This window comes from Pyrus communis, chromosome 13 (assembly GCF_041283825.1).
Source record: "Pyrus communis isolate YQ-2024b chromosome 13, ASM4128382v1, whole genome shotgun sequence".
In the NCBI taxonomy this organism is placed as follows: Eukaryota; Viridiplantae; Streptophyta; class Magnoliopsida; order Rosales; family Rosaceae; genus Pyrus; species Pyrus communis.
In genome coordinates, this window is record NC_142577.1 from 29,039,696 (window position 1) to 29,064,313 (window position 24,618).

The window sequence follows — 24,618 nt, forward strand, 5'->3', positions numbered from 1 at the left end:
TTTATTTAACATAAACGAGATTTTAAATTAAACAAATTTTCATATGTTCTAATCGATATAGTTACGCTTACGCTCTTTAGATAATTAGAATGGTAATCCGTAGTAGAAATCTAATAAATTAAGCTGGCAGAAAGTGAAGTAAATGGACCACATAGTACTGTCTGTTTGCCTACAGGGAAGATAGCAGAACTTCAATGAAGCTGGGCTGTTTAATAGAAGCATTCATACACGACAACTCTCTAAAAAACATACAAAAAGTATAAAAAATATGCCATCATCATTAGTGCACATTCTCATAAGATCTTTGATTATTCTTAACAAATCTCTAAACATGGTAGTTAGTGTCTTAGAAATCTCTAAACATCGAGGCCATGACAATAGATAGACTAACTTAATGGTTTCACATGCTACCAATGTTATCATAAACAAGAAAAGAAAGAGCTCTTAGAAATCACTCTAAAAATCCCGCTTAGCTCCGTTTAGGCGTTAAGCTACTAGCTACTGCTCTGATTAATTTTTAAGCGTTTAAAAATCAAGAAATGATGCCTAAACCTACCTAGGCTTCCGTCTAGCATGCCTAGGTCAGGACTCTCACTTAAATGTTTTTTCCTCATGTTTTCAATATGTTTAAATATTTTATACTCTATATGTCATTCTATTTTGCAATTTATAATATCCCAATACAATTATGTATTTTTTAGGGTAAGTTATATTTATTTATATGTTATATAATAAATTTTAATAAAACGCAATAAACCACCTTAGACCATCTCCAAAGAAGATGTCATGTAATCAAATTTGAAGGTAGAAGTAAGCTCCAACCAATATGTCAATTTTATGTAGATTGACATATGAGAAAATGTGATGTCAAATAATTTTTAATTATTTTATTGTTTGGGTCCCATTAATGCTCCAATTATAGATCTTAAAAAGTTTATTTAATTGATTTATTTTTAAAATTGGTCCTACAAAAATCATTTATAACAAAAAAAACGTATCGGTTGGAAAAAGAGGAAATCTTGACATTACCACGTCAGCCATTAAATTAACATTTGACATTTATTTTTTGACATCTCTATTAAAGATGCTCTTACCTTTGCCTAGGAGTCTAAGCGCTAGGTCTATACCCACCACCCGATTAGTACCTAGTACCTTTTAGAACTTTGCTAGAAATACATCTCAAAACTTGTCTCCGGCAATCTAAGTGGATCGACAAGATCAATGGAAATGTTGGTTGTAGAATCGTTGTTTTGTGAGTTGAGAGCTGAATAACTTTTATTGCAAGTTACAATTCAAATTTTCGACGTCATTTGTGTCACGTTTACTGATCACCTCGGCAATGCACCTTTATACCTTGTAAATATCATGGGCCTGGCCTTGTTCCTCGTGGGGTTTCAGTCGCATCATCTGGGCCTTTATCGTATTGAAAGGCGTATATCATTTCTTATGGACCTCACAAGTCCTAGTCATAAGCAAGAGATTTTCAGTTTTTATCAAAGTTTTTTTTTACTTTGTGCATCTCAATATATTAGTATATTTTCATATCAATTAAGTTTGACATTTTATAAAATTTAAAATCTAACATTTAATGGAATTTAAATTAAAAAAATAACCTTTAATTAATTTTAGTACCTTAAAAAAGGCCAACTAAAAAAATGGAAAGTTTTCAAAATATTTTGATCGAAAAGTATAAAATTTTCAAATTAAGTTGTTTTTTCTCAAAATTCTAATTAGGAATGATTACTTTTTGGGATTATGAATGATTTGTTGTGACATAAATTTTAAAAATCTTTGGCAGATTTAATTTCCTTTTATGCTAATAATTCTATCCTATTAAAAAATTTATAACTTAAAAAATTTCCTTTTATGCTAATAATTCTATCCTATTAAAATTTTTATAACTTAAAATGCAAAGCATTACAAATTTCTGTCACTTTCTTTTATTTGCGGTATTGTGCCTTTGCATAACGGCATGGGTTTAAACTCTGTCGGTGACTAATCTAACATTTAATTTACTAATGCTATCGTTTCACTAAAAAAACAAAAATAAAAATAAAAATAAAAAATAAAAAAAAGCAAAACCTTGTGATTTATGCGCTGCGAATCGAATTGGAAAAAAAGGAACTTGAATTAGGGTTTAGGTTTTTTCTCAATTCGATTGCAGAAGTCTTTACAGAGAGCATTGAGCGGCCGGCAAAGGGTTGAGAAATCCGAGAATGGCGGCCGGCAAGGAGTTTATGGTTTACAACTCGATGACCCGCCAGAAGGAGATCTTCAGGCCGATAGAACCCGGCAAGGTCAGCATGTACGTGTGTGGAATTACCGCCTATGATCTCAGCCATCTCGGCCACGCTCGCGCCGCCGTCAATTTCGATGTCCTCTTCAGGTTTGCACATTTAATCTCATTATTTGCATGTTTAATTTAATAATTATGCAATTAATTGTGCTTTTGATTAGTGTGGAATTTGATATGTTTGATTTCTGTTAGAAATTAAGTTGCTTTTTTTGTTTTATCAATTTGATAAAGCTAGTTGGTTGATCACTGTCAAACGCTGCCAAATCTGTTTAGCATAATACATGAGTGAAGATTAGTTTGTGGCAGCTGATCATGCGTGACATTGAATTGGAATTCTACAGATACTTAAAGCATTTGGGTTACGAGGTTACGTATGTCCGGAATTTCACTGATGTTGATGACAAGGTGAGAATCTTGAACCGTATCATGAGATGATTTTGATTGCATTCCTTTGTTACCCTTCATTAGCGTGTGCTCTGCTTTGGTTCGTTTATAGTTATACTAATACCCTTAAAAATTCTTGCTGTAATGCTCATGTGGTGCATTTTCAGCCCCTCCACTTAATGTTTCCTTTAGGGCATTTCTAACTAATTTAAAATCCCTTAGTACTTGGGAATCCGTCATCGAAACAAAATGTGAATGCTTCAGTTATCGTATACTTGTTATCGCATTATAGTTAAAACTTTTCGTTTGGCTTGTTTAGTGCTATAAATCTGCTTACCTTTTTTTGACTAAATTACTGGCCTGATATCGAGGTCTTTTTTCTTATGTACAGAATCAGTTATCTGGCAGCTGGCTAATGCTTTAACATTGTTTGGCATTTGAATATCTGAGACATATGGCTTTCCATGTTCTTGAAAGAATTTTGTGCATTTAGCGGTTATAGTTCTTACATCCTGTCTTTATCTGCACAATTATTTTAGAAGCATCTCTTTCTTTTTGCCGTGTGCCTGTTGTCATTTATTGTTCCGCGTGTGTAACACTCTTAACTCATCAACTCATGTGAATTCATTGTAAAAGGGTTTAGATTAAACACTGGAATCTGGAATAACAATTAGTTCTTTACTCCATGGTTTTTAAACTTCTATGAGTTTATCTCTATTTTTATACATATATTCTCTCGAACTCATATAATTTTCTATTTTGAATCTTCTGACTCTTCTTGTTCCTTTTCATTTTCGTTGTGTACTTATTACTTGATGCCATGTGGAGATTGCTAATGTTTGGATGTTTCAGATAATAATGCGATCAAATGAGAATGGTGAAGACCCATTTAGTTTAAGCAGTCGTTTTTGCAAAGAATATCTCAAGGACATGGGTGATCTCCAGTGCCTTCTTCCCACCCATCAGCCATATGTTTCTGAGCACATAGAACATATCAAGGATTTGATAACACAGGTTTTCTGCTTGCTCTAATGCTTATATATTGTGCTTTTGTGATGGTTTCTTGTTTGTTTTGTTTTTATAGGCCTGCAGTTTCTCTCTATTGATTGTTATATCATGCAGATTATTAACAAAGAATATGCATATCTGGTTGGCGGGGATGTATTCTTTGCTGTTGATAAATTTCCAAATTATGGCCAGTTATCTGGACAAAAATTGGAACACAATCGGGCTGGTGAACGAGTTGCTGTTGATTCAAGGAAGCGTAATCCTGCAGACTTTGCATTGTGGAAGGTCTGAAGTCCTCAACCATTTACCTCGTTTTTGCAGTTTTTTGTTTGTATTTTTAAATTAATGGAACTTCAAAAGAAATCTGCAGTCTGCAAAGCCTGGTGAGCCAAGTTGGGAAAGCCCTTGGGGACCTGGTAGACCTGGATGGCACATTGAATGCAGTGCAATGAGTGCACATTATCTGACATTCAAGTTTGATATTCATGGCGGCGGCATTGACTTGATTTTTCCACATCATGAGAATGAGGTTGCCCAGAGCTGTGCTGCATGCCAAGAGAGCAGTGTGAGTTACTGGATGCATAATGGACATGTTACCAATAACAACGAGAAAATGTCAAAATCCCTCAACAACTTTTTCACTATTAGGGAGGTAAATTGTGCTAACTTTTCCTTTTAATGCTTCTTCGAGCTTCTATATATTTTCAGTTTATACTACCATTTAATATATAATTTCATTCTCTATTAGATTACTGAAAAGTACCATCCACTGGCTTTGAGACACTTCTTGATAAGCGCTCACTATAGGTCTCCCCTCAACTACACAATCTCCCAGCTGGAAAGTTCATCAGATGCTATTTATTACGTATATCAGGTATGTGGCTTGTATCCAAATAATTTTCATTTGGAAGTTTGTCTCTCAGTCCTCAGCTATTCAATGGTTATGCATGCACCTGCTTAGTTCCTAAGTGTTCTAAGACCTTTCCTTTTGCGGAATATTGTTCTCCGTTGATATCTTTTACTGTATCCTGATATGTAATTTTAGTGGACATTGCTCTAAACTTTCTGTTGGCAATTTTTCCTGGTTGGGTTAAATAGTTGTTATTGTCTTCTTCAATTACCCCTGCAAATTTTCTGTTTGTCCAATGTCTTCTGGAATGATGGCTGTTGGCATTAAATATTAATCTTTGTGATGTAGCTGGTTCCAGAAAATTCTGGACTTTTGGTTAATATAGTGAAATACAAATAAAATACTGATAAAGATTGAACAGAATTGTATAGAGAAGTTAATAAGACAAGTCGAACATGCATTTTGGATCACAGCACAAATGGATTTTATGTTTCTGTATCTAGCATCGAATGGCTTGATGTTTTTGATTGTTAGACCTTGCAAGATTGTGAAGATGCTTTAGCTCCACTTCGAGAAGAGGGTCTGAAGGAAGGTGTAGATCAAAATGGCAAAATAGTTAAAATTACTCTGACTGCCCAAGTATGCATCAGTAAGCTAAAGAATGAGTTTGAGTCCAAAATGTGTGATGACTTAAACACTGCCCAGATATTGACTGGTGCTTTCCAAGATTCGTTGAAGTTTATAAACAGTTCTTTGAATGGACTCAAGGTAAACATATAGATTCAGTTCCACCATGCCTGACTTTTTTTTCGTGCTCTCTCCCACCTTTAAATGTGTGTATGGCTGTGTTGTGATAACAGAAAGTATTTTTACTTTTATAGAAGAAGCAGCAAAAGCAAAAACAGTTATCAATGGTCCAGTCACTAATCGATGTAAAGAAAGCAGTAACTGATGATGTTCTGGACGTTTTGGGTTTAAAATCGCCCCATACATACTCGGAGGTTATATGTCCTCTTCTTTCTTTTTTTCCTTTAAATTTTAAATCATGGATTGAAGTTATCAACTACACAGGGATACTGTGTTGTACAGGTTTTGCAGCAATTGAAAGTGAAAGCATTGGAGAGAGCAGGGATGGTGGAAAACGATGTACTGAAGAAGATTAAAGAGAGAAAACGAGCAAGGGAAAACAAAGATTTTGCAATGAGTGATCAGATCAGAGCTGATTTGACTAGAAAAGGCATTGCACTCATGGACGTGGGCAAGGAGACAATCTGGAGACCTTGTGTACGAGAGGAGCCCATCAAGGAAGAGGAAAAACAGCTGCCGACTGAAGAGAAACAAAAGGTATTGCCGGTTGAACAAAAGGAAGAGCAAAAGCAGCTGTCAAGTGAAGAAGAACACAAGGCATTACCGGTCGAAGGGGAACTGCCTGCGTCGACATGAATGTTGTACAACCTTAGACCTGTTAGCAACTTAGCGTGAGTGATGATTGGCAGGATTTTATATCTTCTGAGGTCGAGAAATCGCTTATTAGTTTTGATTCATACATGATTAGTCTTGTAATACTTTGGGGATCAGATGGGCCAAGTCCCCCTGGAGTCTTGAAGTTTTTGTTCTGTAACCTATTTTATTTCCTTTTTGATATATATTTTTTGGGTCCTACTGTCCTCTAAATTTCCGTTGTGTTAGGGATTGTTTGAAAGTGCTTTTAAAATGACTGAAACTGATTTTAGCGAAAAGGTTTTTGCGTTCTAATAGCACTTAAAAGTTCTTCCTGTAAGCACATAACTAATGTTTTTTCAGAATTCACTTGTATTTTCACTAAGGATTAGTGCCAAAAAATATTTTCACTAGAAGTGTTTTCAATTACTTTAAAAGCACTTTCAAACGAGCTTCTAGACTAGGTCTACACGATTGATTCTGTGAAGCCTTTTTTTTTAAGAAAAATTAATGAAAATGGCTTGAAAACTTTGAGTTTTAACTAAAAGAACAAAATAAAGGGTAAAGTGAATAGTACCATGATTGATTTTTTAGTGTAAAAATATGATTTTTCGTTAAAGTAAACAGTACCGAGAGCTTTTCGTTAAAGTTCCCTCATTTTTTTTGGTTGACGATTGGTCTAAACGCTTGACAAAAAGAAACTACAACAAGGCCCTAGAGCTCCAAGCAGCGTCTACCACAAGAAGATGCCGACAAGATACATGAGCTTTGATTGAAACAAACTGGACCAAGGAAACATGATAAACTCAGAAAGGGATCATCTTCGAATATCTTCCTCTCAATCCATCAAATCAGGGAATCTATATTGTTGAAAATTGATCTAACAGTTGAAGTTATTATAACTTTTAAAGTGGACCCCTGTTTGTAGCCGTTGGATCAATTTTCAACGGTATGGATTTCCTGATTTGGTGGATTAGGAGGAAGGGATCCGAAGAGGATCCCTTTCCCATGTTAGTCGATTCATCAGCCACAAAATTCATCTCTTGATAAATGGATAGGGAATTAGTATTAGCACTCCAAAAATCTCATTTGGCATTCTAAAATTTCTATAATTAGATATAAAAATACACTTCTGATGAGTGTAGAATGTGATTTTTAAAATACTAATAACAGTTTCCAATGGCTAACACATTAATACTAATTTACTAGGTCTAGGGTTAGAGCCTGGTCTTCTGGGCTTTTGAACTTTAGTAGATCCACGAATGGCATAAAGTCAAGTGCATTAGGTCCTCAACGTAATTTTACTCCTAGAGAGTACGTAGGCTTTAGATGAATGGTGGAAGTTGTCAACTTTGACACGTGTGTATCTTGGGCTTGGTCCAAGATTGGAGTTTGGTTGTCATGTCTTTGAGAGCCCTCCTTCGTGTGGGCCCGTTGATCCAAAACACCCACCATGAGAAACAAAACACTTGCCCGGAGAAGTCTTCAATAATCTTAACTACAAGATAGCCCGATTTTATATCTATTAGACTGGCAAGTAATCAAAAATTGTATTTTTTAAATTCAATCATGACTATTTATTTTCCTCACTACTGAGTAGTCTAGACTATTAAAAAACAAAGAACACTTTGAATTCGGTTTCATGATGCATAATACAATTCATATATACCAATATTTTTAGTATCGAAGTTAGAATACAAAAGTGAAGGAGAAGAATCCAAGTTAATGTTAAAACTGAGTTTGAAGTCACACATGCCTGATGTTAATTAAGTTAATCTAATCACAGGCTTCAAATCTTTTGTACCCCTAATCACAAGAGTATAGATTATAATTTACAAGTTAAACATTAATATCGTCGAAAGCACAAAAAGAAGCTTTACAAAGTGCGATTCGAGAAGGCACCAGTTCCTACTTCTTTCCTCGCAGTCGCAAGGTAGGATGCAAAAGCAACGCCCTTCCCTTTTTTGTGGGGACTTGAGTTCCCCTCATTGTTTCAAAAGCAGCAATTTCAATAGTGGAGATGCCGTCCTTGTTTCTAAAAGCCATGCATGCAGCTTCATGCATATTACAATTTACAGAGAGGCCTAGCTTGCCAGCTGTGAGAGCAACATTGCAAGAAAAAGTTCACCATCAACTCTCGTATTGTGCTAGTGCGACCAGTGGTGGCATTTCTTGGCTGAGTTATTTTCGGGCTGTCCTGCCCCACCAATTACTAATAGTATATCATGCTCATTCATGTTAAGCAATTTTCGTAAGGACATCAACTTTCATGTATTGAGTAATGACTGTGACGTTCCAGTTCTATATCACTATGTCATGCTTGTGAAGAAAGACTGATATTGTGTTCTTTGATTGGAATGCCACAGTGATGTTGTATCCAGTCGCTATAATCTTTCTTTTTCACAAGAGAACGCTATATATATATAGTGTGTTCCCATTCCCATACACCTTTTATTATGTGTATTAGGGTTTAGATTTTTTTAATATAATGAAATATTTACACTAAATGGTGTGTGATTTAGGTTAATCCACATAATAACTCAACCATAATAATATGGTATCGAACTCACCATCTATGACTCTCACTTAAGACTTATGAATCATGAAGCGTAAAACTGCATAAAACTAATTACGTAGGTCCAAACCCAACAAGTTGTCTCCACATATATGCCTCATGATTACAGCTTTAATTTAAGGAGGTGCTTGTAGCCTAGCTTTCTATATGCTATTATTCCCATCAACATTGGTTGGTCTGACCAATGAACACTGTTTTTTTCTCCACCGGGTAAATGAATGTGACACTAAATTTTGAGGAGTTTAATGAAATAAGGTGAGCCTTGAACAAAATAAATAAATGAGCTTGGAACAACCTCAGCTTCAATCCCTTAGGAGTTTATAGTTGCTTATTCTTACAACACAATAGTACTAGTTTATTTTTTATTTTATTTTATTTTTTTAACATTGAAATACCAAACTAGTTCTAGTCAAGGTTCTAAAATACGCTAGGCACTAATCGGGCGGCGGGCTGAGGCTTAGCTCCTAGGCGGGCGCCTAGATGGATTAGGCAGATTTAAGTAAATTTATTATATTTTGTGTAAATAGGTGTCCGTTTATACTTAAAATATATATAAAATATCATCATAAATTACAAAATAGAATGACATATATATTATGAAGTATTGGAACATAATGAAAAACATGGGGAAAAAGCATATAATGTGTGTTCCTTTAAGTATTCAACAAGTCTTTATAATTTATTGAAAAAAAATAAAATACAAAATGAAACATATCTATTTTTTGTCTAAGTGAGTTGCAACCTAGTCGAATGCCTGGATGAGTTTGGGCTGGTTAGGCAAATATCTAGACAGTCTAAGCTGGCGTCTTAGCAGGTCTAGGTGCTATTTTTTAATTTTCAAACATCTAAATATTAATCGGAACGATGACTAACCGTTTAGCATTTACGCTGAAATTTTTAAAACAATAATCCTAGTCGACAAGAATCAGCTTGAACTGTACATTGGGACACTCCTCTTGATTGATGGGACCCCAAAGTTGACAAGTATAACTTCCATATAAATTTAAGGTTGAAAAGTTTGGCTTAATTCACTATCATCATTTATTTATTCTTCAATTGGTTTGAATGGTAGCCACTATATATTTGTAAATTGTTTGACTTGAGGTCAAGTCTGCAGGCTAAGCTAAATATTCCGTCTCAAAAGTCTAAGATGGAATGAGTAATCCTGAAGAAAATTAACATGTTTTAAAAAGGCTATACGACATGAAAAACTCATATCGATGTAAGTTGCAGGATATTAATTATTATGATTGCAACCATAATTGCTTTAATACAAAGAAAAGTCAGTACCTGCTGAAATTCATTCTTTATGTAGTTCCTCATAGATTGTTTCAAGGGTTAGCGGGCTAGAGCTTATGGAAGATATTCGGTATGATTGTCTAAGTGCATAAATATTTATATTGATTGGAATGCATGAGATCATGTGAGACTAAAATATATAGAGATATTTTATTAGTGTTTAAGTGTCATGCAATTGACATAGTCCGAGAAATATCACTACACAAGTGAGATAATCCGAGCAACGTGTACACAGGTTTTTCTTGTGGGGGCCGGGTAGATTACTAGATGTGAAAACCCTAAGTACGGACCGGATAAACGTTGTGTCAATTTTGAAGTACTTTAAACATGGTTGTATTAAAGGTGGTTTGTGAAGCATGCACAGTAGTGCACATGCATGACTGTTAAAAGCAAACTCTGAAGGACTTTAAAGTTTGTACATTGGAAATCTGTTCGTCCTTTTTCATGTTCAGACTGAACCTCTTACCTCCATAAAAGGGCATGAAATGAAAGCTAAAGCTAATAAGCTAACATACGATATGGGAAAGGAATGAAGCACTTATGCTATTTTGTTCCTGTCTGCGTTATCATGGGCGACCCATATTAACAAGACTTTTGCAAAACGAAGAGTCGGAGAAAATCGTCTATCGTACACAGTTTTATCTTTATTTGCAAAGAAACTATTGCTTTCTGCATTATAATTAACCTTTATTATTAGACCATCACAGAGATTGGTAGATATTATATGCTCCCTTAAATTTATATTACTGTTAGCTGCCGACAAGGAGAACATTTCAGCTGTATGGCGCCCTACAAAGCTCATATACATCACATCTGTGTACTATTGGATTTGGGAGTCTTGTAATTCATATGGTTCACACCTTATGTGTAACCTTATTGACACAGATGCATGAATATATCAAATCAAATCTGTTCTTTGGCACAGGACTGCGCTTGCTTATATATTAATCAAGGTCGGCACAACTTTCTCTAGCTAGCTCTCTAGGATCTATGAGATCATGAGTCAGTGATCTCATATTAGTACTGTCCGAACAAAATTGGTTTGTAGCCATTAAGCTTGTTTAATCAAAATTGGTTTGTCATCGGAATATCCGAACATGGACAAATATATTGAAATATTAGATTATTAATGAGAAAGTTTTATGAATCTCGAGAAAAAAAAAATAATTGTAATGTATCATTTTACATGTTTTAATAAAGATTGGATAGTAGGATTATGATTTGTCTCAATTTTAGAGTATATTATACAAAGAATTTGCGTGTTGTAGTTTACGTAGAATAGTTACATCGTCTAACTGTGTACTAAGTATACCGAAAAATTATTTGATGATTAATTACTATGGATCAAATTAAACATGCATGCCTTTTTTGTCTGTACAAGAAAAGGTTTGGATAACCAATCACAAAACCACAGGCATGCATGCATATGTTAATTCTCTCAAGATATATTTAAATTAAACTATCAGAATTCCAACCAGTTTCATTAGCTACCAACTATTTCGATATTAATCAGTACTATATCTATATATCACAGTACCCTAATACGTAATATTATTAATTACAGTGAATAATTAGAGAACCTAACATGGGGGCAACTGACATATGTTACCAATTGAATTCCAAAACCGCCCACTTCATTTGTAAAATCCTATTAATTTAATGGAATCAGTGCAAGACCCACGCATAAATGATACTTGAGTGGTTCCTGTTTAAGGTCATTTTCCAACGGAAGCCATTATATATGTGTGCGTGTGTGTATAAATATGGTAAGCATTTAGCGGTCACTGATGAGTTCATGACCTGTAGTTGAACTGTACTCGTACAAGAAAAAGACAGCTTAATTATCTTGTATTTTTCTCTCCTTAGATGCAACCAAGGCGCAATGTGTCTCATTGAGAACCCTACTTCCCTGGTCCCGGCCTTACGTTCGGGAAAGCTAATTAGCTTGCTTGATTTGTCACACTTAGAGGCGTGCATTATTTAACTATGCCACAACTTGATTGGATCATGGTGACTAGGAACTTATACCATACTTAATTAAATATAATCAATTGCTAATTAAGCTAAAATTGGGGCCCAATCCGGAGATTAATATATTGCTTAAGGCAAAGTCGCGGGAGTGAGTTTGATTTTCTTTGCTATATGCCTCACCAACTATTTGGTTGATGTTTTCTTATCGTCAAAAAGCTCAAAAGAAGAATTAACTTTTTCAAGTGCATAAGTTTTTCAAATCTATGATTATAAGTACTTGATTCCACACCCTATCTTAGCTCCTTTCTTTACTCCTCAAATCATCAAAAATTTCATGCCAAAAACAAACAAACAATAAAAAGGAAAACCCTAAAAGCATCCAATCCAATTAAATCCATCTCTATACTCTAGTAATTTATATATAACTTAAATAATTCTCATGTTCCCTTGTAGAATTCTCTCTCTAGCTAGCTCCCACCCTACTATCAAAACACTACATGACTCATATTTTAAAATGAGTCACTTTTCATTCATGTAAATCACAGTTTAACGATATATGCAAACATAACTCAATGAAAATATGAAAACAAAATTTGTACTTATATCAAACTATAATTAACAAAAATATAAAAATGCCTTTTCCGTTTCAAGGAGGTCGGCAAAGCTTACTTCCTGGATGCCCATAGTTCATGTTATTGGGTGCAAAAGCACCGACGTTGTGTTAAGTTCTAGACTTGAATTTGCACCAAGAAAGGATACCATTTTTGGTAGTGCCACCTACCTTTTGACCGAGCAATGTAAGATTTGTGGGAAGAAACCCTATAAAAAACCAACGATGCATATATATTAGATGCTTGCTTGGAATACATTATCTTGTTTTCGTGCTAACACGTATGCTTTAGTTTGTTTTACCCGCAAGAGACTCTCCCAACTTGCTCAGTTTGTAAATTTAAATCAAACCACTTCTCTCTAGAACTCTATTGTTTATTATATTTCTTAATACAGCAGAAACACTCACTCTCACTCTATCTGTGCTGCTTTTTTCTGGTTGGATATCAGGAACCAATTAACCTCCATTAGACCGTAGCTGCTTCCTTGATTAATAAACTAATCGCTTAATAATTACAGGGAACATTGAAAGATTGTAGTGTTTGACTTAAACCCTAGTGTTATATCAGCTTATCCAATCAAACCACTGATTTTCTATCAGTTGTGGGAGATTGGTCTGCATGTGATTGGTCCCCGGCCCACACATCCATCAACACCACCTAGTCAAGAATAAGAGAGGTGAAAAGAAGGCACCAACTATCCATCAATGGGTTAGTTGGAGGTGTTTGAGACTAGAAACTCCTGAAATGATATATGGAATATTGGAATTAATAGCTTGAGTGAATTAAATTGTGTAGTCATTAAGTAAAATACTAAAAACTAAGACTATTTACTGAGTTGGCCAAACGCTGTGTTGGGCTGATGCAATTATCTACCTAATTTATCATGTCTTCAATGAATGATTAAGTATATAAAATATAAAGTAATAAGGTTTAATGTTATTGGTGTCTTTTAATTGAAGTGTTGAACCATCGTTCGTTTATTTGTGCTAAAGAGAGGAGGGAGCGTATATAGAGGCTAAAGACATAGCTGATCAAGGAATATATATTGCTTTTTAACTAAAATAGTTACTGAGATTTGTATGACTCCTTATTTTGGTCTTGAGATTTGAAATCAACAGAAATGGTCCCTGAGTCTGTCAACCATCAATCATTTTGGTCCTTCCATGAAAAATCTCTAAAAACACATGTAACGTCCTATAGCCAACTTTAGGATGCATTCTAAAATGCTTACACTCCAAGAAATTATAAACATCCACTAACTACTCATTCTTAATTGTCAGTAATTTTATTCACGGAGTTAGATGATTGGCCTAAAATGTACAAGGACAATGCTGCTACAATTTAGTCATGTGTTTGTTCCACAAGCAACTAATGAATTTCTTGTTCGTCATGTCATTCATCATATGCAGAACGTTTGTATCCTGCAAGCCCATGATCTATAGCTAAGAAGAGAGAACGTTAGTATATCTGTGGCGGAACTTCTTTATACAAGTTTTGGCACATGTTTTTGTAGGGTCAATTTTGTAATGTATTTTAACAATCCGAACCGTCTATCTTTTAGAATAGTATTCATAGATCATCCTTATCAAAAATTAGACAAATCTAAAACCATTAAGACATTCATTTGTAAACTTGTAGAGAAGAAAACGAACAAATAATGTTCTAGAAAGAATCCTAAATCCTTAATCAAACGGTCATATGATTTCAGATTTAGGTGATTTTTGGTATACATGCATGATCTTTGAGAGAAGACTTAAAAGATAGACGGTACGAATTGTTGAAATACATTAAGAAATGTGTCCCACAAAAAAGCGTGTAAAAAAAAGTGGTGTCACGAATCCGTCATGTGTATGTGTGTGTGTGTGGGGGGGGGTTGTAAAATCTGAAGATAATTAGTGTCAAAATCTATTAATCAACCTTACTATACTTTAATCTCTACTGCTGACTACTACTTGAGTAGTCAACACCAAATGGTTGGCAATGACAAGCTCATCTTTTACTTTACATATCAATTAATTAATTAATTAAATTCAATAAATTAACAAAATAAACATTCTAAAGTAGCTATAGAATGTGAACAATTTTTCAACTTAATTTCTTGTTTCAAAAGTCAAGATTATTGCAGATATTGAGATTCTCAACAGGAATCCGATAAATTTCTAAAGTGAGCATTATCATTTGAATTTTGCAAAGAACTTCCACATTTATATGTACTTTCACATTCCTTTTCCATTTCCTTTATATCAAATACACATATGGTGGCCAAGCAATGTAAGACTCAAATTGGGTGTGCATTCAACTCTATGTAGAAGACACAAGACGCAGAAAGTCTCGACGTCCCATGTTCATCATTCTAACTTGGAAGTGGGATTTTCGCTTTTTAAAAAAGAAATATCAGTAGACCAAGAACCAGACGGAACAAAATGATCTAAATGCAAACGTGAATTCTATTCTATCTACTCATCATAAACCCTAGTGACAAAAGAAGGAATGAAACAGAAAAAGGAAACATGGTAGAAATGATGCTAATGAGCAATGCATATGGCCGTTAAATTACGTCTTAAATTAAACAAATAAATAAAATTTGAAATGTACAAAGATCTCCATTAGCAAAATACACAGTTTTTCCCAGGCTGAGTTCACATTACAACAACCGTTTGGTTTGCTGAGTCAAAGGCTGAGATGCAAGTCCAAGCCCAACTCGTCGTCCAAACTGGGCCCACCATCCCCTTTCGTGAACCTACTCAACGACGGCCCGTCCGCTCTCACGTGGGCCCGGCCTTGTTGTAGTACCTGGTGATGAGACGGTCCCATTGACGTCAATGCGGAATCCCCTACACCGCCACCGTAGGAATAACTCCCTGCAGCCCTCCCGTGACTCGCCGCCGCGGGAAACACGCACCCGTGCGACACATGGAACGGGGTGGCCGTGCGAGGGACGTAAACCCACGACGGGTTTGCCGGAGACGCCGCCGGAACCATCAGGGATCCGGCCGGGGAGAGGAGGTGAGGCGGCGGAGTGAAGGCGGAGATGATGGGGTTTCTGGCGTAGGAGACGGCAGCGTTTCGGCTGGCTTGGAGCTGAGCTCGCTTGAGCTGCTGGCGCTCTTTCTTGTGGGCGTTCTGGTGGCCGCCGAGGGCTTGGGAGTTGGCGAATTCTCGGCAGCAGTACTGGCACTCGTATTTACGGTCGCCGGAGGTGGAGAAGGGGGCGGATTCCGGTGAGTCGGAAGGCGTGGTGGCGGTCTTGGTGGAGTCGAGTAGGGCGGGTGATTCTACGTCGTCTTCTTGGACATTGAAACCGAAGAGTTTTAAGCGTGTGGTTGTGTTGTTGGTTGGTTTGGGTTGATAGTGAAGCTCTGCAGCCTCAGCCATGTTTGCTTTTAAGAGAGAGGATTGAAGTGATGAGAGAGAGAGAGAGAGATAGAGAGAGAGGGAGCAGGAAAGGGAAATGAAGGATGCAGGGGAGTTGTTGCATGTGTTGGGGGTATTTATACACAGGATAACAAAAAAGGTTCTTCAATTCAATAAAAAAATTAATTAAAAATATATTTCAAGTGCTTAAACGTGTTTTTTTTTTTTTTTGTTGCGTAACCTACCAAGTAGTTCTATATTTAAGTAATCATCACTCTTGGATTTTTAGAGTTTATTTTCTAAACTACTGAATTGCATAAAAAAAATCGAACTCAGAACATCAATCGCAAGTGTGAATGATCATGACCACTCTCCTCAAACAATTTAACAATACATGGTCTATGATAGATAAAGAATTATATTTAACTTGAGCGACAAACCCTTTATTGATGTAATTAGTTGATTAGAATCGCATATGTATAATATATGTGCGTATACTGTGAGAGAGATGGTTGTGGGTTGCGGACATCCCAAGGGAAAGAAAGTGAGGGTTGTGGAAGGGTAACGCGAAGAGACTAATTTTGAAGATAAAATTTGTAAATTAAATGATGTATCATTATTAAAAATAAGTATGTTTATCAATGTTTAAATAATAAACTAATTATCAACATTCATATCTTTTAGTTTCTAAGATTTTATCTATAAATTTAATCTCTCTAGTATTATTCGTTGTGTAAATATAATGTAAATATGGGAACACGACCTAAGGACACTCTAGGGCCCCAAAGGATTGCACTTGTCTTGCCACTTAATCTACTTCTTTTCAATTCATCCACATCTGTTTCTTCTTTCAATACATGTCAAATTGTAACAATGCCCTTTGCTTGACATGATGGGATTATAAATTCGAAATTAATTATAATTCAAAATCGATATTTAAACCAAGAATAATGATAAGTAGGCCTGACATTATTAACAAATAATTAAACACGTTAATTAATATTTAAATAATAATTTAATTATTAATAATAAAATCATATAATTTGCAAACTTTGATTTAAATTATGAGAGTTTTAACGAAAAGTTCACCGTACTGTTCACTTTAACGAAAAATCACATTTTTATACTAAAAAGTCAATCCTGATACTATTCACTTTACTCTTTATTTTGTCCTTATCGTTAAAACTCAAAGTTTTCAAGTTATTTTCATTAGTTTTCCTTTAAATTATTGGTCACGTTGTTGAGATATACTATAATGGAGTTAGTGGTTTAAATTATTGATCATGTTGTTGAGACGTACATTAATGGGGTTAGTTAGATACAAATTCATGTGTGCCTCAAAGCATCTGTTAGTAAAACGATTGATTTTGTATTTCTACACAACATTACTTGTTACAAATTTCTAAAGACCAATGTGTGAGTTTTGTCATTTGTGACTTGAGGAGAGAATGTGATGCCTAGCTTGGTACATGTTTGGAGTACATATATTTGTATACGAATCAAATTAAAGTTATTTAGTATTATGGTCTATTATTCTTCACTTGTAAGTAAGAGTAAGATGTTTTAGGTTCCATTTTTACCGACGATAAATGTGAACTATATTATTGCTACTCGATTGTGAACTTAACTCAATTTTCATCATCTTAGTACGGATAATATCGTTTGTTAAAAAAAAAAAAAAAAAATCTAAGCGATTGAGTTTGTCCACTACTGTTTCAACCAGGAAGTGCTTAATCAACCTCCATCTTAATTTCTTATTGTTATTTGTGGTTATTATAATTTATGCCAAACAAGCTGTGTGATTAACTTGTAATTTCATTTTCTATGAATTGGACCAGTACGATCAAGCTTCACATGAGCCGCTCAATTAGAGGATTATCAGCCACATGGAAAAAAAAATTAGGTTAGAAAAGTCTGGATGCATGTAATTAACTTAGGCAAAGGATCATCGCTGGATCATTTTCTTATAAATTTTAGGAATTCCTTAAATCACATTCGTTTATCATACATCGTGCGGTTATAAATCATTTCAAAATTTAAAATTTAAAATTAAATATAAATAATATCTAACAAAAATTAACCGTACAACATACGATAAACGGATGAGATTACGAAATCTTTAGAATTATAGGAAAAATGAAAAGGATCGGACGAGAATGATTTTCCATTAACTTAATGCATGGGCCAGCCACTGGCTTTCCTTTCAGTCAGTGATGATGGGGACTTTGGGGAAGATGACCAATCCAATCCAAAGAAAATGTTTCATCAAATAAAGAAACTTTGCCTGGAGAATGCCTTCCTACTCAAAATTCTCTGTTGGGCGACACGTCCTACACGCTATGACAAGTACACTCCTCCTATAAGTCTTATATATTTCTCACAGCAGGACTAGGATTCTCTTCCTATCTCTTTTTATTCCCTTTCATCATCTTCTCTCATATTTTCTATTTTATTCTTTTTTTTTTATAAAAATTTAATTTAAAATGTTAATGTGGTTTAACCATAACTGTTCAAATAGGAAAGGAAGGAAGGGAAGAGAAAAAAAAGAGGGGGGAGGATTATACTCTCTTTATTTACGTTCCACTTTTCTCTTAAAAACAATATTCTTCTTATTCTCCTTCCTCTAGGGTAAGGCCATCTCCAACCAAATGATTCAGAGGGCCAAAAATAGCCCGAAAATCGTCTCCAACCGAAGGTTAGGCCAGAAAGTTGTGGAATCTGAGAGGGTTCCACAGAATCGGGGAGGGCTAGAGGGCTGGCCAGAAAATAGAGCAATCATGTCGGTTATAACTGATAGGATTGCTTAAAAAAAAATTTTGAATACAAAGACTAGTCAGCTAGCTGTTGTATTCAATTTTTTTTTTTTTTTTTTGGTTTTTTGGGTCTTTTTTTTTATTTTTAAATTCTTAAAATTCTAATTTTTTTTTCCTATAAATACCTAAACCATTCATTAAATTTAAGTTCTATTTTTTTTTGGTTTTTTGGGCCAGTTATTGTTGTAGTTTTTAAATTTAAGTTGTTATAGTTTTTAAATTTAAATAATAAATTATGTTTAGCCCTATGGCCTTTTGATCCTCGGTTGGAGACGGTTTTTTTGTGATAGGGCTAAAACGAGCCTTATGGCTCTCGATTGGAAATGGAGGCAAATATGGTCATATACTGTTCATTAAAATATTAATTTCTTAGAGGGCTAGAGGGCTAAAACGAGACCTCTGGCCAGCCATCGGTTGGAGATGGCCTAAAGGAATTTGACCTACTACAACACGAATTTTATTATAATAGTATTTTAAATCAATTACATACTGTTATAGGTTTTTATTTCTACACATTATAATGCATGATAAACTCAAATAACTGCTACGTATTATGACATTTTCATTGCATGATAGTCTTTCTCGCTAAAATGAATTGTATAAATAATACTGTTTTGAAAAAATACTAAGAGTGCTTTGTCAAAAGTGAAACTATCTAATACTACACAATTTAATGTTAATTTATATGTTAATATTATAAAATATTATGCTAAAAATATAAGGTAACAAAGAATTTTCTTTTAACATTTCTGGACCTTTCTGATTAGGTTTATAAGTAGGAAAAATTTGAAATAAGTCAAATTTTTAGTGACTTTTAACTTTTGAAATATGTCTAATTTTTAGTTACTTTGAACCCATATCAGAAATCCCTTATAAGAATGTAGAAACTAAGTTTTTCACAATTTAAAAACTTAGGTACTTTTGTTATCTCGTACTTTGAGTCTCAGTGGCTCAGATATGCAGTAGGGAACGCAACTCGATGAAGCAACATGAAGCCCATTCCTCTGTTTCCCCTGACCCCAACTGCTCCTTCAACTGCTAGAAGCTTATAAAATTTAAAATCCCAAAACTCGTTACATCCTCTCTCTCTCTCTCTCTCTCTCTCTCTCTCTCTCTAACAATGAAAATTGAGTTTCCAATTTTACCCTCGCCTCATTGTCTTTCTAGCTGGCTCCGAGGTGCTCAATCTCAGGGGCCGACATCACCCACCAATGCATTTTTTTTTTTTTTTTTTTACAAAAACTAACAAAAAATTAAAAAAAAAACTTTAGTTTTAATGAGAAAATGATAAATAAAGTTATAATGAATAGTATTAGAAAAATATAAAAATATTATTTCTTATTAAAAATAAACAGTATCAGAAATATTTTATTAAAACTCAATTTTTATTTCCATTTTTTCCCTCCGAAAAGTCATACCTTTCATGCATGCAAATGTGCAAAATGCAAAGCTTTCATGGTTTTTGGCACTAGTGTTGGTCCCACGTCAAGAGATGGATTCAACTGAGATCTCCTACCGTAGGTTTGCCTCTACTCACTTCGAATGGCCCACGTGTCGCCATCTACTTAGCTTCCGTATCTAAACCCTAAGATACGCGTGTTTCACTGCATAAGTTTTTCCCACGGTCGAAAGCTACGGTAATGATGGCAGTATCGTGAATAAAGGACACACGGGAAGCCCTTGTGTAACTCGAGCAAGGGTTACAGAGTTGGGTTCAGGTGTGCTTACAACTTATATTTGGGGCCCACGGACTCCACCATTACGTGTTGATGATCGGTAGTGGTTTGGGATGTTTGCGTGATTGACGTTTGAAATCCATATAAATTAATCAAATGAATAATTAATGAATGTGATTTACTTTTTCTTTGCGAGAGATCTCTGCGAATCTTACTAACTACGAGAGAAAATCAAGAGAGACAAGAAGTTGGCTTTCGTAATCTCCCACTTCAAGAGCATAAAGTTTGCTTAATGTGGGATTAATATATATTATTTTCGAAAGCAGCCCCTGAACCCTAACCCTAATAAGTCTTCGTCACAACTCCAAACCTGACCCACCTTGTCTCCTCTTTCTCTTCTTTCCTATTTCCTTAGTCAAGTTTTCCCATACAAGAAATCGGATCCCCATCATCATCTGGATCACCTTCCGAGTGAAAGCTTGCATTCTTTTTCGACCGTTAGATTTCACAATTAATCATGTGTGTTTATGTTTTGTGGTCTGGATAATCATGATTACTTATACTAACCACAAAACAAGAGGCGGTTTCTTTGATCCATTACAAAGCTTAAGTATGACCTAGATATGCAATATTTAGGTAAACAAAAGTCAATCACTCCATCATGAATGGTTGATCGATGTATATTTAATTTATTCACCCTTTAGGCAAATATTTAGACTTCATTTTGTTTATAGGGAGGGGTGTTACTTTTACGGAATATTCGTGCAAAAAATTTCGAACAATTCAATTATCATCATGATTATTGTAATGTTCATCCTATTTGTTTAATCACAGTTAATAACTAGATAGTGTTTTTATTAATCAAATAATAATTTTCAATTATTTAGTTTTCTAATAATTATAGAGTAAGAAAAAGATATAGACGGTTTAATTATTGAATAATTTGAATAATGGCCCCACAAGCAACCCATTTCGTTTGCCAAGGGTCGAGATGATTCCTTCACCAAAGGGCATGTCAATTTATACAAGCAGGTTGGAGATGATAGTTGAGACTTGTGATGGCCCATTCCTGTATGGTTTATGTGGGTCCATAATGCTGAAATCCCTAACATGAAACATAGATAGAAGAGTATATTGGGAGGGGGGGTCTGAATTATTAAACTAATGCACATCGATTTAGGACTTGGGATTAGGAATATCTCTGCACTAATTAGTTTGAAATGATGGATTTCTACTGATTAAACCTAACAACCTTTTTCGCTTTATTAATTGGATCCAATGATTTTGTGACCTTTGGGTCGTTCTCACTCATCTGTCACTTTGAGTCTCGAGTCACACTTGGAAGGGAGGGTTAGCAAAACCAGGCCAACCAGCTACGGTTCTCACGATATGGGGCTCACCTTATACGTCCCGAAGCGATCTTCTCATGTACGTGCATATCTTTACGGATGAAGATTTTTTTTCGAATTTCCTTTGAAAGGATTCTTAGGACTTCCAGACTTTAACCGTTTATTGTACATCATGTAATCAATTTTCGTCAGATACTATCTATATTTAATTTTAAATAAAAAATAAAATAATTTCTGATCGTACAATGTACGATAAATGATTAAGATGTGAGGATCCCTACAATTTGGATTCGGATGGGATCCAGGTCCTATCTTTACTACGAAGTTGAAGAGTTCATTTCATATAGCTAGTTAGGGTTTGTAGGCTTCACCTTGTAACTTTGCAAGTGAACCGTCTTTCTATCCAAAAGAACTTTTCTATTTCTTTTTCTTAATGCTTACTTGGAGACGGGATTTAGACTCTTTTTTTATGAGAATCGAATCCAAAATAAAAGGAAAAGAAAAGCTCATTTTCTTGAATAAAGCTCATTTTATGTTCCTTTGAAAAAGAAAAAAAAAATACCAAAGCATTTGGACATAAAAAAGTTCAAACATGGGTAAACTCAAACATGCTGCATAAGAGGGAGATCGAACGGTGGCTTAATTGGAAGCTAAAATATAATGTAATGTAATGTTGTAGGACGGGTGACATAGGCACAAGGGTTTCTCCACTGATGGAGGGTTAGGCATGTGAAGTTGCATCTAAGTGGTTGATCAAACTCTGGTTAGGGCCCGCGCACATTAGGGCACGTTTGGGACCACCTAAATTTCCAAGTTTTGTGACATTGGACCTACAAGGAGCAACTCTCACTTTCTCAAAGAAGAAGAGTTTTAAGTTAATAAGTAGTCGGGGTGGTGAGAGGATTGTCCAATCACTAATGTTGATTAATTAACAACTGTCTACTTAACAATGGGTTTCTTCATGTTCTTGATGTTGGAATGGTTTCCACCATCTAAATATAAAACACATTTTAGGGCCTTAATCATGCTTTTTTGCTTTGTTGTTGATTGAAGTGATGCCAATATTATCGTTTTAAGATTGCCTAAATCTCGAGCATGGCCCCCGCCAAGTTGTGCTTATTACAAAAAGAAAATCAAACCAATGAGAAAACAACGTCCATTAAATAAACAAGAGAGATTATTATTTAAGACATGATCCCATATCATGTTAAAACTCCATTAACTTCTAGTCACCTTTAATTGTTTCTTTTTAGCAACCATTACTTTTGGAAGGATCCAAAAAGGATAAAAGGATAACCCAATGTGACTTAGTTTTCAAGTTGGAAATCCCTTTTAGGGATATGTTTAGGGCTTTTTTAATTAGGGAAAATTCCAAACAATATGGGTGACTTAATGAAACTCTTCATGTATTCCAAGTGACACTGCCTACTTCTTTTTTAATAGAAAAAGGGTGAAGGTTGGGTGGAGTTAGCTTTAAGTCATGTGAAGTGACTCTCTCTCTCTCTAGATTATTTAACTAATACATACAATTATTAACTAATCCAACTTAATTAGAGCTAAACCCTAGATATTACAGTCTAGAATGTTTTATATGTTAAAAATAATTGGGAGAATTGCTACATGAAGTCCATCAAACTTTAGGGTTTTAAAAATACATTAATTGGAAGTCCGTGAAGTGGGTTTGGAGAAGAGGGACTTTGGTCAATAAACGAGACAAAATCAATGTGGTTTGTTTGCTAAATAAAGTGAGAGAGAGAGAGAGAGAGAGAGAGAGAGAGAGAGAGAGAGAGAGAGAGAGAGAGAGAGAGAGAGAGACATAGACGGCTACACTAAAAACACACCCAAATAACATATAACCCAAACAACATATGTAGCTGGGAGGCACCTGCACATGACATGACAAAAAACACATCTGAAAATTCTCCATTAGATTCTGCCGAATCACTTCTCACAACCTAGTTCCACAAGTTCAATGTCACGAGGAAATCTTCAGTTGCGGAGGGCTAAACATAGTCTTTGTTGTTTTAGCTCTCTAAAATTTAATATCTTAAAGATAAATTTGGACTAAATTTTTCAATCTTCAACCGTCTTATTCCCTTTCATATTTTATTACTTTTTGGTGCCAAACTTAGTCTGTCATGGGACTACATGTTGCTTGTCCTGGGGCCAACTTAAACTGGTTCTTTTAGCTCAATTCTAATTTAGCCCTTTAGTTGTAGACTAATTTTGTCAATTTAAGAGCTAAATGTGGCTTATAGCCATTGACTAAAGATGGTCTTAGCATTCTAACAAGTCTACCCACGTTGTCCATATGACCACTATATTTTCCTCAAATTTTTATTGTAACCTAATTTTTGATATTCAGTAGTAGGACGATTCTCCCATCGAATCCAAATGTCTACTCGAGTTCGAGTGAAATGAAAATACATAAAAAATTATATTTTTGTATTTCAGTGTTCAACGAACGACTTGAAACCAGACATGGGTGTTAATAACATGTAGTAAAACAAGGAGACAACTATTCAGAACCTATTGTACTGAACATGGGATCGAATCTAGCATAAGGGGTGGGTGTGTGTGTGTGTGTACAAGGAACCCATAATCTTTATAGGCATGTGGGACTTGGTCTTAGAAAATGGGTTTAAGCATTTAGTAATCTACATTGTACATATGATGCGTTTTTTAAAATTAAAACAAGAACACTGAGTCAGATAAACAATCCCATGAATTTTGCAGCAATCTGTCTCTCATGGCTCTCTTTAAAAACAAGATCCAAGTGGATGCATCTGTCTGAAGTTCTACACCGTAGAATTGAAAACATAGGTCAAGACAAACTTTTGGCTTGATTAAGAATTGAGTTTGAAAGTATCCTTGGTCTGTTAATTAGGTTTGCATGAGGTGGCTGGTTTTTGGCCACCAGCAGATAACCTAAGACTCTGCTTACTAATGTTAGTGGTCCCTAATTTTAAGGAAAGATTAACGTTTTCCATGG

General features: G+C 35.0%; 2 protein-coding genes across 3 annotated transcripts; one reads left to right on the plus strand and one right to left on the minus strand.

Annotated features, from left to right (window-relative positions):
• Nucleotides 1-1,946: 1,946 nt before the first annotated feature.
• On the plus strand, nucleotides 1,947-6,212 carry LOC137737331 (cysteine--tRNA ligase 2, cytoplasmic). Of its 2 annotated transcripts, none has more exons than XM_068476777.2 (9): nucleotides 1,947-2,386; nucleotides 2,638-2,701; nucleotides 3,533-3,694; nucleotides 3,803-3,973; nucleotides 4,059-4,340; nucleotides 4,437-4,562; nucleotides 5,073-5,306; nucleotides 5,420-5,539; nucleotides 5,628-6,212. In XM_068476777.2, exons 1-9 carry the CDS (start codon nucleotides 2,217-2,219, stop codon nucleotides 5,979-5,981), a joined length of 1,683 nt encoding a protein of 560 aa, XP_068332878.2. In that variant the 5' UTR covers nucleotides 1,947-2,216; the 3' UTR covers nucleotides 5,982-6,212. The 2 variants fall into 2 exon arrangements, with proteins under 2 accessions (XP_068332878.2, XP_088538836.1); XM_088682710.1 differs by having other exon boundaries at nucleotides 2,064-2,386; nucleotides 5,423-5,539.
• An 8,764-nt stretch (nucleotides 6,213-14,976) lies between these two features.
• LOC137738058 (zinc finger protein GIS3) lies at nucleotides 14,977-15,892 on the minus strand. The gene has a single exon (XM_068477662.2). The coding sequence runs from the start codon at nucleotides 15,807-15,809 to the stop codon at nucleotides 15,105-15,107; it is 705 nt and encodes a 234-aa protein (XP_068333763.2). The 5' UTR covers nucleotides 15,810-15,892; the 3' UTR covers nucleotides 14,977-15,104.
• Between the last annotated feature and the right edge of the window lie 8,726 nt (nucleotides 15,893-24,618).